The 13,755-nt window shown below is 52.2% G+C and overlaps 1 protein-coding gene across 8 annotated transcripts in view; it reads right to left on the reverse strand.

Moving 5' to 3' along the window:
- The window catches only part of GAS7 (growth arrest specific 7), a 214,286-nt gene that overhangs the window by 93,666 nt on the left and 106,865 nt on the right, over positions 1-13,755 (reverse strand). The window contains exon 1 of one of the 8 annotated variants that reach the window (XM_007085951.3): positions 7,078-7,330. The exons of 6 other annotated variants lie outside the window; for them this stretch is intronic. In XM_007085951.3, coding sequence (XP_007086013.1) covers positions 7,078-7,080 — 3 coding nt within the window. In that variant the 5' untranslated portion in view covers positions 7,081-7,330. Of the gene's footprint in view, positions 1-4,777; positions 6,030-7,077; positions 7,331-13,755 lie in introns of those variants that run through there. One more of the 8 variants, XM_042966367.1, reaches the window with a different exon arrangement.

A 13,755-nucleotide genomic window follows, 5' to 3' on the forward strand; every position in this document is an offset into this window, starting at 1 on the left:
TTTTAGGGGCACCTGGGTGGCTCTCAGGTGGTTGAGTGTCCAACTTTGGCTGAGGTCGTGATCTCACGTTCGTGAGTTTGAGCCCCACGTTGGGCTCTGTGCTGACAGCTCGGAGCCTGGAGCCTGGAGCCTGCTTCGGATTCTGTCTCTCTCTCTCTCTCTCTCTCTCTCTCTCTCTCTCTCTCTCTCTCTCTCTGCTCCTCCCCCACTCATGCTCTGTCTCTCTCTCTCTCAAAAATAAACATTAAAAAAATTTTTTTTTAAGTGAAAAACATCTAGGAGTGGGACAAAATAAAGCGAGGGCACCTAGAGAAATGAAATCAAACCTCTCTTCCCACCCCAACAAGAGAACATCCTTCTTCCTCTTAGTCCCGATGGCGAGGCCATCAGGTACCTGCCCCATTGGCTCCCGTCCTCCAGCATCTGGATCTGCTCTCACTGCTTTCCTGGGGAATGACAGGTTTCCAGCCAGAAGGAATGGGACGGAAGGGCAGGACTCGTTGGGGACCACAGACCTTTCTTGGTTCCAGGGGTCGTGAGTCTGACCTCCAGCCACCTTTCGTTGGCCCCATGGGCAACAGGCTTCCACAGGGAGTCCTGAGCTCCGGAATCCATTAAAGAGGACAGAGTGGCATCAGAGCCCTTTGCTGGCTAAGGGAAAACTCAGTGGGAATCCAGGCTTCCCCGAGTCCTGATTTGCACCACCCTCAAAGCATCGCCAAGGCCAAAGCCGTGCTCGGGAAGCCACATTGTCTGGCACGATGCCTTCCTTCCTTCTACTCCTCTGTGTGCACCATCTCTCAGGGAACGGGACCCACTCATCAAAGGCCTTGCCAGACCTCTTCATGTGTCTACTCAAACTGCTCTTATAAGAAATCACCTCGGGGCGCCTGGGGGGCTCAGTCGGTTAAGCGTCCGACTTCGGCTCAGGTCATGATCTCGCAGTCCGTTGAGTTCGAGCCCCGCGTCAGGCTCTGTGCTGACAGCTCAGAGCCTGGAGCCTGTTTCCGATTCTGTGTCTCCCTCTCTCTGACCCTCCCCTGTTCATGCTCTGTCTCTCCCTGTCTCAAAAGTAAATAAAACGTTAAAAAAAAAAATTAAAAAAAAAAAAAAAAGAAATCACCTCTGGGGACGCCTGGGCGACTCAGTCGGTTGAGCGTCTGCGACGTCGGCTCAGATCATGATCTCGCAGCTTGTGAGTTCAAGCCCCGCGTCGGGCTCTGTGCTGTGACATCGCAGAGCCCACTAAGGATCATCTGTCCCCTTCTCTCTCTGCCCCTTCCCCCCGACTCTTTCTCTCTCAAAAATAAACACACATTAAAAAAGAAAAGAAATCACCTTTAACATGGCTTCCTGGAGCCCCTTAAAGGAACTTTCCAAATCGGGGTTTCATCATTTAGATGCAAAGGTCCCCAGGACTCTTCCTCTGGCCTCACTGCTCAGGGTGAATGGACTGGGGGGGGGGGGTCATGCTTGCAGCAGTAATGCACATCTCAGTGGCTGGAATCTCTCACTCACTCCTGCCACACCTCCACCCCCATGAAGCGTTCCTGGATCCTATATACAAGTGGCCGGAGGGTGACTCACTCAGGTTCCCCAGCTCCAGGCCCTCTGGAGTGTCTGTCATACTCACCCTTGCCTGCACGGGCTACCTTCTTCCATCCCGTCCCCCCACCCCACCCATCCCTGCCCTCCATCCACAAAGCTGCTAGAGGGAGCCTTACACCTGCTCCCATTGGTACCCACTAACAGAGGTAGGTATCAATGCCATAAGAGCTTTCTCCCAACACCCACAAAGCTGCCAGCCACATGCCTGGAGCCCGCCCCACTTTGTGTCTGGATCCTTCTGAAAGACTCAGTGACGGTCCTGGCCGCCCTGAATATCCATCCATAAGCCCCTCAGTGCCTCCCGGGGCCTGTTTTTCAGGACTGGGCGGGAAGAGGACACAGAACAATACACTCTATTTTCTGATCCTAAAAAGGAACAGAGTGATCTGGTTAACCAGGAATTTTGATTAACACAATTACAATCTAGTCTGTGCAAGAGAACAGGAAGTCAGCCCTCACGGGAAAGCTTGCTAAGCTGGAAAACATGGGGTCCCCAGTGGGGCAAGTCTGCGAACGATCCTGCAAAACTCCAAGGCTGAGTCAGGCGGCCCCTCCTGTGTCAGAAGCCAAGTCATGGCCCTGAAGTGCCTGGGGTCAAGCAGTGGAGGGCAGGAAGGAATCCATCACGTAGGAAGTGACTTCTATTCGGGTCTTACGCACATTCCTGTGGGAGCCCTTCCTTGACTGATGCCGGAGAAAGACATTTCCGTGACTGTTGCACCTGCCGTCCGGACACAAGACAGAGGGGCCGAGGTACAGGGTTCTGGAGGAGACGGTGCAAGGAACGAGGAACCCTAGATGTCAGCCAACACCTCCTTTCTGAGAGGACTCGTGCTTTTTTGCTGGTGGCCATCCATCCACCAACACTGTACAGCATGACAGGGATCCAAGAGATACCCACTCGTCACCATCTCTCAGAACCATCTCCGCACTGACCAAACAACACCACGGGGCCCCCGGGTGGCTCAGCCAGTGGAGCGTCTGACTCTCGGTTTCGGCTCAGGTCTTGGTCCCGCGGTTCATGAGCTCGAGCCCCGCGTCAGGCTCTGTGCTGACAGGTCAGAGCCCGGAGCCTGCTTCGGATTCTGTGTCTCCCTCTCTCTCTACCCTTCCCCTGCTCACACTCTGTCTCTCAAAAATAAAAAATAAAAGGAACAGTTCCAGGGATAAGACGAGAAGCTATACCATGGAGCCTGGAGGGGTTTGGGAAACCCCAAAGAAAGCCCATTAACTTCTGCCCCACTTCTAAGATCGATCTGTCTGGCCCTGATGTTTCAAAGCTATAAAGGGCGAGCGAGGCAGCATGATCCCAGCAGACTGTTCCAACTTCTGGCCCCTAAGCAGGAAAACCTGAATGATTCTGCTCACCAGCTTGTAACGAACAAGGCCATTTTATTCCAACTCTCCACTTCGAGGGATGCTGGCTCCGTTCCTCCTACCCCCTCTCTGGCAGATAAAAACAGCACAGGCCATTCTGATGTCCTACCTCCAACCTCTGGACTTAACAGAAAGCCTTGGCTTCTAGAAAGCACGCAGGCCTGGGCTAAGGAGACCGTGTTCCCAGACAGCGAGCTGTAATTTACACAGTTCCCTTTGCCTCTCTGGGCCCCCGTTTCCCCATCTGTTAAAACCGGCCCTCCAACACCAGGGTCCTATGACCCGAGGACCACATTTCGTAACAGGGCCCAAAACCACCGCAAGGGAAATTTCAAGGCATTTAAATGACCGGCGCGAGCTTGCAAAAGGGTCAGGCACATACCCAAGAGAGGACAGAGACCTCCCAACAAGATGAAATATTACCTTCCTCTCACACCCCCCGGCATGTTTCCCCAAAACGTTTTTTGGTCCAGAGAAGGAAAGTTTGCTCAACCAAACCCTACTCGGAACTCGGGGGGAAAAGATGTGCTATCTTAAGATGCCAGTAAAGTGATTTTACAAAAATCGGAAATCACGAACATGTATGCCCCGGGGGCGCCTGCGTGGTTCAGTCGGTTAAGCATCCGACTTCGGCTCAGGTCATGATCTCGCGGTTCATGGGTTCAAGACCCACGTCAGGCTCTGTATCCTCTCTCTCTCCCTCTCTGTCTCTGCCCCTCCCCGACTTGTACTTTCTCTCTCTCTCTCAAAAAATAAACTTTTAAAAAAATGTTTCAAAAAAAAAAAGGAAAGAAAATTTATGCGCAGACCAGGATACTAAATTGTATTAAACCCATACGGGAACCTCAAGCCCATACGGGAGGGCTGAACACATTCTTCTCTTCCCCTTTATTCCAAGTCACTGTCTGGGCCTCTTTAGGGCTGATCATGTCCCTATGTGTCACAAGAAGTAGGTGGGCTGGGATTTAGCACTCCTCTTAGTTGCGAAGGATCTCAAAAGGTACCCTAGATTTTCCATACTGGTTAACACCAGTAACGATATCCATTATCCTGCCCTGGGAGATGCTTCCGCAGGATATTTTGACGATCATTCACCAGCAGTGCAGCTCCCGGTAGGGAGAGGACCCCTGGCCAACACTCGATATTGGGGGGTGCATGGCAGGGCAGGGAGAAAAGGAAATACTACTGAATCCCCCTCCCCAGCCTTCCTTTAGTATTAGGGTACAAAAACCCCAGGGGCCTCACGCCATTGTTTCTAGCACATTCTCAAGTCCTTCTGCCCCTGCAGGAAACCCCGTACCCACATTTACCAAGCATTCTGTTGCCTTCAGAATGGACTTCAGAAGTTCAGAAGAAAGGACAGGAGCTGAAAGCCGCTGGCTCAGGGAGTCACAGGCTCAATACCTCACGCAAAGCAGCCTGCCCACCAGAAAGGGGATCCAAGAGCAGGGGCCACCACCGTAGCCCCCAGATGCTCAGGGACACAAGCCGGCTTCTGCGGGGAGTCAGTGCCACTATAAAGAATGGCAGGCTAGGGCCGCCTGGGTGGCTCAGTCGGTTGAGCGTCCGACTTCGGCTGGGGTCGTGATCTCAAGGCTCGTGAGTTCGAGCCCCGCGTCGGGCTCTGTGCTGACATCTCAGAGCCTGGAGCCTGCTTCAGATTCTGTGTCTCCCTCTCTCTCTTCCCCTCCTCCCCAACTCTGTCTCTCTCTCTCTCTCAAAAATAAACATTTTTTTAAAAATAGCAGGCTGGAACTCATTGGGGCACAAAGGTGGGGGTCTGACGGCCCACCTGTGGCTGCGATCCAGCTGGTCCAGCTTGGCGGCCGCCAGGTGCAGGTTCACTGGCACCAAAACTCCAGGGGCAGCACGTGTGGTCACCAAGGAGGTTCATCTCGGCCACCGTGTGGCACAGAGCTCCAAGTGGCTCCACTCAAAGACCTGTGACCGCGGGCTGGCTCCCAGCGAGTCCTGGCTGGTTCTGAACCACAGGCACTGGAGGCAGAGGAAGGCTAACAGAGGCGGCAACGGTCTCCACGGGTCAGCAAGGGGCGCCCTTGCAACCAACCCAGCTCAGCCGACCTTTCTGAACTCTGCTGCGGGTCCCAGATAGATGGCGACAGCCGAGGACATCGCTGTCCAAGGCTGGGACCCCCCTCCCCCACCCCCTACCGCTCTGTAGCTCCGTGCGGACAATGTGAGAGGTGCACAGGAGGCCCGAGTGCCTGGCCGTGGCCGCTGCCTTGCTGTGAGATCTTGAGCAAGCAATTCCTCTCTGCCGGGAGGCCCCAATTTCCTCATCTCGAAAATACAGAAGTTGGACCAGATGGTCTCCAAGGGTTTCTCAGGTTTCCCTTTCTTTCCTTCCTCTCTTTATATATCCTAATACTCAATGATTCTGGATGTTGGTCTTCATCTGTCTGCTTTAAGGACGCGCAGCTTTTGCAAGAGGGAAAAAAAGTCACATTCAAGTACAGACGCAGGTTCAGGGGCACGAGAGCGGACCCAGCACGCTGCCTGGGCCCCGAACACCTGTGATTCTGCCTCACGACCTCAGAGCACCGTGAATTCTGGTGAGTTCTTCCGCCCTGATAGGCCTGTCGGCCCCTTCCCAGTCATTCCAAGAATCACACACGATTGAGTTCTACGTGCTCAGCGACCAGATTCCTGGACTTTCCCCAGAAGCTGGGATTCACCCCGCATCCAGCTCAGGCTTGTTCTGAGCCTGGTAGCAGATAGCTGTTCCCCACACACGCCGGGACTCGAACAGTCCACCTCAGTTCGGGCACCGCAGGCCTCAGTCCCTGCCCGAGAGCTTACCTGAGCTCTCCCCGTGCTCCCTGGAGGTCCCTTAGGGTACATCTTCTTTGCTGATCCCTTCTTCCCCAGGAACATCCCTGCCATGGCCCGCGGCCAGGGCGAGACCCCCGGAACCCCTAATGCTCCCCAACATTCCATCAGAAGGTGACTGGTAAGTCTGCATTCTTTACAAACATCATCCCCAAAGTGGGGCCCCTGCACCAGCAGCACAGCTGTTCTCTGGGAGCTGGCCAGAAATGCAGAGTCCCAGGCTCCACCCCAGCACCAGACTCTGTATTTTAAAGGTCCCTGGGCAATGCGGATGCACTTTAACCTTTGAGAAGCCCAGCCGTGAACTTCCCAGGTGCCCCTGGATGACAAGCCCCATCTCCCTCTTCCTGGAACAGGTTCAGACCTCCATCAGAAGCCACACCAACATTCCAGATGCCGTCTGACCCCATCAGAAGGAGAGAATATCCTGGAAGAAGGCTCTGTGCAGAGACAGACTAGCCTTTCCCTACAAACTGGACGCCCCCCTCCCCCAGCTGTCCACAAAGCCTCCAGGGAGTGGCCACTAGAGTCTTGGCTGATGTGAAGTCCGTCTTTCCAAGAAAGGCAGGCGTCTAACTTCCAGAGGCAGGAAGGTTGGTGCAATAAGGCTATTCCACTGTTGCATCTCAGGAGAGCATCCGTGCATGACCCTAAGCACGGCCACCACTGCCACCTCCAGCAAACGGGACAGAAAGCGCCCAGCCCAGCCTGGAACCACAGCACAGACGCCAGGTTCCCCGGGCCGATCCTCGATGACCTTGGCGGGAGCTTTCCCCTTAGAGCGTCCCACCTAGAACGTGGCCATGGGTACGTGGTGGGTGGGCAGGCAGGGAAGAGCCAAGCTTCACATTTGGGAGAAGCAAGGGAGGCAAGATGTGGACTCTAGTCGCCACAGTCCATGCCACCACAGGGTCACACGCCTCAACCACACCGCTCGCCAGGTAACCAGGGAGCCGACTCCCTCTCTCTCCATGAACAGTCCCTTGGACACCTTCCTCCTCCTCCCTTCCCCATCTCGCACGCACCAGGGCCCTGGCTTCTCCTCCCCCTACTCCTGCCTTGGGCCCGTCACAGGTCCCCGCACGCCCCTGAGCACACAGGGTCCCCAGGCCTTCTAAGTTCTACCGTCAGAGCCCCCACTCCGAGGTTCTCAGAACCGCTTTTTAAAGATATCAGAGTTATTTCAGAAACACTCAGAAAAAGCTGAGGTCACACCTGCGGGCGAGCCGAATTGATCCTTACCATCAGAGAAGAGGGAATCTTCCCGGAGGGGCTGCTAGCTCAGAGGAGAGTCCTGGGTCCCATGCGAGGTCCCCAGACGCGAGGCCAGGCCCCTGCCAGCTTCCTCCCCATGGTACCCTCTGCAGGAACTAAGACTGATGCAAGTAGCCTCCCCGGGGTCACTGCTCAGGGCTCCCCGGAGGGCGTGCCTGTGGCTGTGCGCTCTGCTCTTTTTTCACAAAGAACACACTACATCACACAGTTCCTTCCAAATCTGCTCCAGGTCCGGCGAGGAAATCAAGGGCGCATTCTGGACTTTCCAGTTGCAAAGTTTCTGGAGGCTTCCCCCTCCCCCCCCCCGCCCCCACCACTCTCTTTTTTCCCCTTTCTCAGCTAAAAAAAAAGTTGGCCAAGGTCACGACATACAATGGCCAAGCTTGTGTCACTGACCAGATGCCTCCCACCCCCCTAGGCCCGTAGACAAGACCTCCTTTGTCCACTGGATTTTGGGCAGGACTCCCTGGGCCTGCCCAAGCCCTGCTGGGGAATGTTCCGCCAACTTCTTCCCAACCCTAAGTCACGGCTCTGGCCTCGGCCCCAAGCCCCAGCTGTGTGAGTGAACCCAAGGCCAGATAAAAACCAATATAACAAGAATGGAGAACGCTCCCCCAAAGAACCATTGTGTCAGACCCTTCCAGGGCTGAAAAGCCAGTGTCCCCAAGACGAGGGTCCCCTGCCTTCGCTCTGTCCTCACCGTCTCCAAACCTGGACAGACAGCAAGTGACAAAGAGGGGCAATGCCGTGCATCTCAGAGGAAAGGGGCTCTAGAATCGTTAGCTACGAGGGAAGGAAAGATTGGACCCTGAGTGCAATATGGCGCCCACCAGCTAAATGAGTTCAGGCAAGAGACTTGGATCCTGGGTACATCTATCAAATCACTCCATTCAGACAGCTTTTAGGAGCAGCTGAAGGTTTAGCACTTAAAATCCACTCATTCCTTTTTTTTTTTATTTTCTTGTTGTTATTGTCAAAGTTTATTTACTTATTTTGAGAGAGAGAGAGAGAGAGAGAGCACGATCACACTCGAGTGGGGGAGGAGCAGAGACAGACAGAGAGAGAGGATCCAAAGCAGGCTCCATGCGGTCAGTGCAGAGCCCGATGTGGGGCTCGAACCCACGAACTATGAGATCATGACCTGAGCTGAAACCAAGAGTCAGAGGCTTAACCGACTGAGCCACCTGGTGCCCCTGAAATCCACACACTTCTGTGTCTGCTTTAAATGTAAACCTTTGTGATTTTAGGAAAGGAGTCTTTATATCGGAGTAAATATGGTTTTCCAGAGGGACCAAGAGGGCTCAAGGTCTGGATGGTCTCCTATAAAATAGCATTCTCTCAAACATTTGGTGTATTTCTGATGAGATTTCAATGCCAACTCCTCGGTCAGGGGGCGGGAGAAGAAATCAGAATGCTTACCTACGGACAGAGCCGGGGAGCCCTTGTGGGTTCACACCTATTCTCTGTGACACCCAGGGCTTCAGATTTCTTCAAGTGTAAGGGGGAAATGATTACAGAGTTTTTCTCAAAAGGTCGTTGGGAGGGTTCAGGGGGGAAATCCACGTAAACACGGAGCACACAGCAAACAGGACCAAGATACCCGATAAAAGCCGGCTGCTGTCTTTGTTACCGTGGGCAGTGGCTGAAAAAGCAGGAGCTGAGGTTTCCCCGGACCCACAAGACGTTTACAGTGAATGAAACCAAACACCAAACAACCCAATTAAAAAACAAAAACAAAAACAAAACGGGCAAAGGGCATTTGCCCAAAGAGGACAGACACACGGCATTAAGGGCACGTGAGAAGGTGCTGCATCACTAATCCCCGGGCAAGTGCCAACAAAACCCACAACGAGGGATCCCCTCACACCCGTCAGGATGGCTACTATAAACCAACAAATAAAAACAGGAAGGTCAGAAAAAGAACAGGCAGGTGGAAAAATCCTTGCTGGAGGGACTGTAAAATGACACGGACATAATGGGACAGAGTCAAGCAACTCCTCAAAGAGCGAAACACAGAATTACCATAAGACCCAGCAATTCCACACCCAGGTATACACCCCAGAGAGCGGGAAAGCAGGGATTCCGACACCTGCACACCCCGCTGTACCGCAGCACCGTTCGTAACAGCCCCAAACATGGAAACACGCAAGTGTCCATTCGTGGATGAATGGATAACCCAAACGTGGTGTGTATAGACAGTGACATGTTAATTCGATCTTAGAAAGAAAGGAGATTCTGGTATGGATGGACCTACCAGCAGCAGGCTAAGTGAGATAAGCTAGTCAAGAAAAGGCAAATGCTGTAGGATCCTACTTCTATAGAAGAGAATAGTTAAATTCACGGAGAGAGAAAAGAGCATGGTGGTTGCCAAGGGCCAGGGGACGAAGGGGGGACTGGGAGTTAGTGTTTAATGGGGACAGAGTTTCCGTGAATAAGGTGACAAACCCCACGTGGGGCTCTGTGCTGACAGCTCAGAGCCTGGAGCCTGCTTCAGATTCCGTCTCTCTCTCTCTCTCTCTCAAAAATAAATAAATATTAAAACAAGTTTTTTAATGGTTAAAATGTTATGTATATTTTACCACCACACACACACACGTCTGCATACCACGGAGATAATTTAGATCAAGGGACCCCGGCCAGTGTGACATCAGCCATATCACAGGAGACACAAGTGGGGGGACAGAACCTCCAGGGAAGGTGAAACGTGTGTCCAGAAAGGGAAGCCGCCCCAGCCTGTTGGTGAAGGCCGACAAGAAGACAAGGCCCGGGTATCTGTAAGCAGGGCTCACTGTGGTCCGTCTGGTGTTCGATCTTGGGGAAACTGAGGCAGCACGGCCAGCATCTTAATGTCAACCACTGGCTTCTTTGCTCAGGGGTGTGCACACTCAGAGCCCCGCCCCCCATCCCCCAAGGGCCAATGGCAACGTGCCTCTCCCCGGACACATCAACTCCTTCCTTTCTGCGACTGTGTTCCACCTTTCTGGACTTCTCCCCCCCCCCACCCCCAGACACAGAGCTCCCCCCTTCCTTCTCAAAGCCCCGGGGGGCTGCTCCAGGGGCCCAACATCTCCTCTCCGCTTGTCAGGCTCTAATCCGCTGCAGGGATGATAATGAGTTCTCTTGAGTACTTGCTCTGGGCCAGACGTCGTCCTAAGTGCTTCGACTGCCCTGTGTCCTATAACCGGTCCAACAAATCAAGAGGAAATTTCCAGTATCGTCCCCAGTTAATAGAGGAGAAAACAGAGACCCTTGGGATGGGCCAGGAAGGGTGGGTAGGAGACTGAGCTAAGGGGATGACACTCCAGGCCACGTGGCCACAGGAGCGAAGGCCCAGAGAGAAAGCAGTGTGGGCGGGCTTGAGGATTCACGGCCATGGAAGGCGCAAGAAGGAGTAGTTATGGACGGAGTCCAGTTGTGGGAGGCCATGAGGGCACCAAGACTAGGGATTCAGACTCCCTTGTATGAACCAGAAAACATGGACGCATCTTGAGTAAGGGAAACACCACCAATGTTGTGCTTTGGAGAACAACACCAGGGTGTAAAAAGATCAAATGTCAGGGAGAGACTAGAGGCAGAAAAGGGGTTACGGGATCCCTCCCCTCCTTTCTGTCTCTCTTAAATGGGAGGCTTAAGTCTACATTCGTAAACCAAGAAGTAAAGAGTCCTCCAAGGGCTGAGGGCCTCTCCCCTCTGTGATGTGAGAGGGGAGAGGCGGGTCCTGGTGGTGACCACACCCTGACCTTGGAGGTCAGCCCCCTGCCGTCAGAATGCAGGGATAGAAGCCTGTCTCCTCTCTGCTCCTGGAAACGGGCTCCCAGCCATGCAGGAGAAGGTTAACATCAAAAACTTCATCTGCACCCAGATAGCCGAGACCCTCATCTTCGTTCCTTCAGGTTTGGCAGAATTCAAATACGCGCGCACACTCCCGCAGCCCGTAACTTTTTGGTTTTATAGCAGCAAAGACGGGGCAGTTTTAACGTTCTTCAGCCCTGCCACCTCTCTGACAATGCATCGTACACGTGAATAGGATACGATCACAGACAATAACGCAGCCCAATAGGCAACATGCAGAAATTGCCATCGCCGCTCCCGGGACGGCCTCCAGCCAATGGCGAGGGGCCTTTCTGGGCCACGATAAAACAGGAGGCTAATCTGCTCTGACCTGAGCTAAGCAGAGACCAATCAGAGCCCTGCAGATGTTTTCTTCTGTGAGGGTTCGCTGAAACAGATACCTCGGGGAGCGTAAGACTCATGAATACCTTCTCACGGGTTTACTGTTTGTGGTTATCCTAGCGTCTCCAACCAGAGGCCCCTCGAGTTTGGCTTTACCAATGGTCTTCTATCATTGAGTCACTTATAAAAAGCACACAACATTCTTCTCCTTCTGGTCTCTGCAAATGGGTAGGTTTCTACATGAGAAGCCGTAAGAGATGGTGGGAAACCCATGATCCCCAAACATAAAGACCGACAATCATTTCCACAGAGCTCCATTTCCCCGAGTTTCACGGAGTCAGATGCAGCCAACCTCCTTGTTATTATTCTTTGTTTCAGCCGAGTTGAAGACTGTCAACCAACACAGGCCACGTGCGTGCGCTGTGGTCCCCCACCCTCTGCAGCACACATCACGTCATCTTATAATGATAACGGATACAGGAGACTGGCTACGGCCACGATTCACTTTCTGTAAACGCTCCGTAGCCATGACGGGGGAAATCTTTCGCCACTCTGTGCGGTCTCTGGGGTGCGGGGTCTCGAAGACGCTCCCACGCCAAGAGGCAGCCCCCCTCGGCCACAGGATCAATCGGGCGATCTTTGCCCCGCTGCTGTTATGGAAGATGAGGGCAGGTGTAACACAAAGGGACTTGGCTTGTGCAATGTGGAAGATACGGCACAGACATACACGACTGAAAAACAGAAATAACTACACAAGGGAGTCTATCAGAAGTGCCAAACGAGAAGCAGGCAGACAATAAGAGCTTTCAGAATCCAGAGGAGGGAGGGACCATTTTCGGCTGGGACGGTCAGAGAAGGCTTCTCAGAAGACACAGAAGTTTCCGGACAGCAGGGATGAAAAGGAAGGGCTTGACCAGAACAGAAGGACGTTAAGTGAGAAGTAGAATCGGCCTCGGGAACTGGGCAGACGTGGGGGATGTGGGAGGAAGTAAAAGTCAGTTCTGAAGGGGATGAGAGAAGCCGGAACCAGTCCCCAGGGAGACCCATCAGGCCATGGTAGAAGCCACTTTGGGGATATGGGTAGAGTTCACTGCCTACACACTCAAGTTCCAAGAGCTTGATCGGGGCACCACTGGGCTGAGTCTGGCCCTTGACATGCGGAGCTGGGCTATCTGCCCAGAGACGGGCGCAGTCTTCCGGGTGGACTCAGAGTTCATAAAGAAAGAATGGATCGCGGAGCCCTGAGGTGGGCTCACTTATGCAGCAGAATTATTAGATCCTTCATGGGGCGCCTGTGTGGCTCAGTCGGTTGAATATCTTGACTCTTGACTTTGACTCAGGTCATGATCCCATGATCGAGCCCCATGTCGGGCTCCAAATTGAGCGTGGAGCCTGCTTGAGCTTCTCTCTCTTTTTCTTTCTCTCTCTCTCTCCCAAAAATAAAAATAAAATAAAATACAAAATATAAAATAAAATAAATATAAAGTGAAATAATAAAATGTAAAATGAAATAAAATATAAAATAAAATAAAATATTAAATAAAAAATAAAATATTAAATAAAGTAAAATATAAAGTGAAATAATAAAATATAAAATGAAATAAAATATAAAACGAAAAATATAAAATGAAATAAAAAATAAAATATAAAATATAAAATAAAATAAATATAAAGTGAAATAAAATAAAATATAAAATGAAATAAAAAAATAAATATAAAATAAAATAAAAAATAAAATAAAATATAAAATAAAATAAAATAAAAAATAAAAAAATAAAATATAAAAGAAAAGAAAAGAAAAAATATAAAGTAAAATGAAATAACACTACCAACAAAGAAAGACTGCCCCCTGACACTGCTTGGGCCCAATCCCTCCTCCCGAGAGCCCTCCATTAACACATGCAGCATGCCTCGGTCCCCTCTCCGAGACCCTCCAAGGCAAGGACGGCCTTCGTCCTTTCTTCCCTCCAATGCAGCCCGGTGCCTCACACTCAGGGGCTGGCCCCAGGATGGAAAACGAATGGAAGGGAGTTCTGGGAATGAGTCACAGAAAGCAAATAAGGACGGGATCAGAAGAAGAAATAGGTAGCTGTGTCCACGTGAGACGCGGAAGAAAACGCTCCCTGACTATGGGGAGGATGGTCCCCCCGCTGCCGATTCCAGAAAAAGGAGCATGGGAGTGAGGTGGGTGTGGAAATCTGGTCCCGAGCACGCAAGGAGCTGGTGAGCCTGAGGACACACAGGGACAGGAGGCAAGAGACTGAGACAGATGCCACTGTAGAAGAAGGTGAGGACAGAGGACAGGGCTGTATGCAGTGGCTGGCCCAGGCCCACTCGGCCCACGGATGGCTCTTATGAGGTGCCCACACTCAACGTGGGTGGGTCCGAGGTCCCTCTAACGGTTTCCATGTGTCCATCCCATAAAAGACTCCCAAGGTCAAGCAGACATATCAGAAACGGCACCCACTTTAA

The sequence above is a fragment of the Panthera tigris genome, chromosome E1, assembly GCF_018350195.1.
Source record: "Panthera tigris isolate Pti1 chromosome E1, P.tigris_Pti1_mat1.1, whole genome shotgun sequence".
Classification (NCBI taxonomy): Eukaryota; Metazoa; Chordata; class Mammalia; order Carnivora; family Felidae; genus Panthera; species Panthera tigris.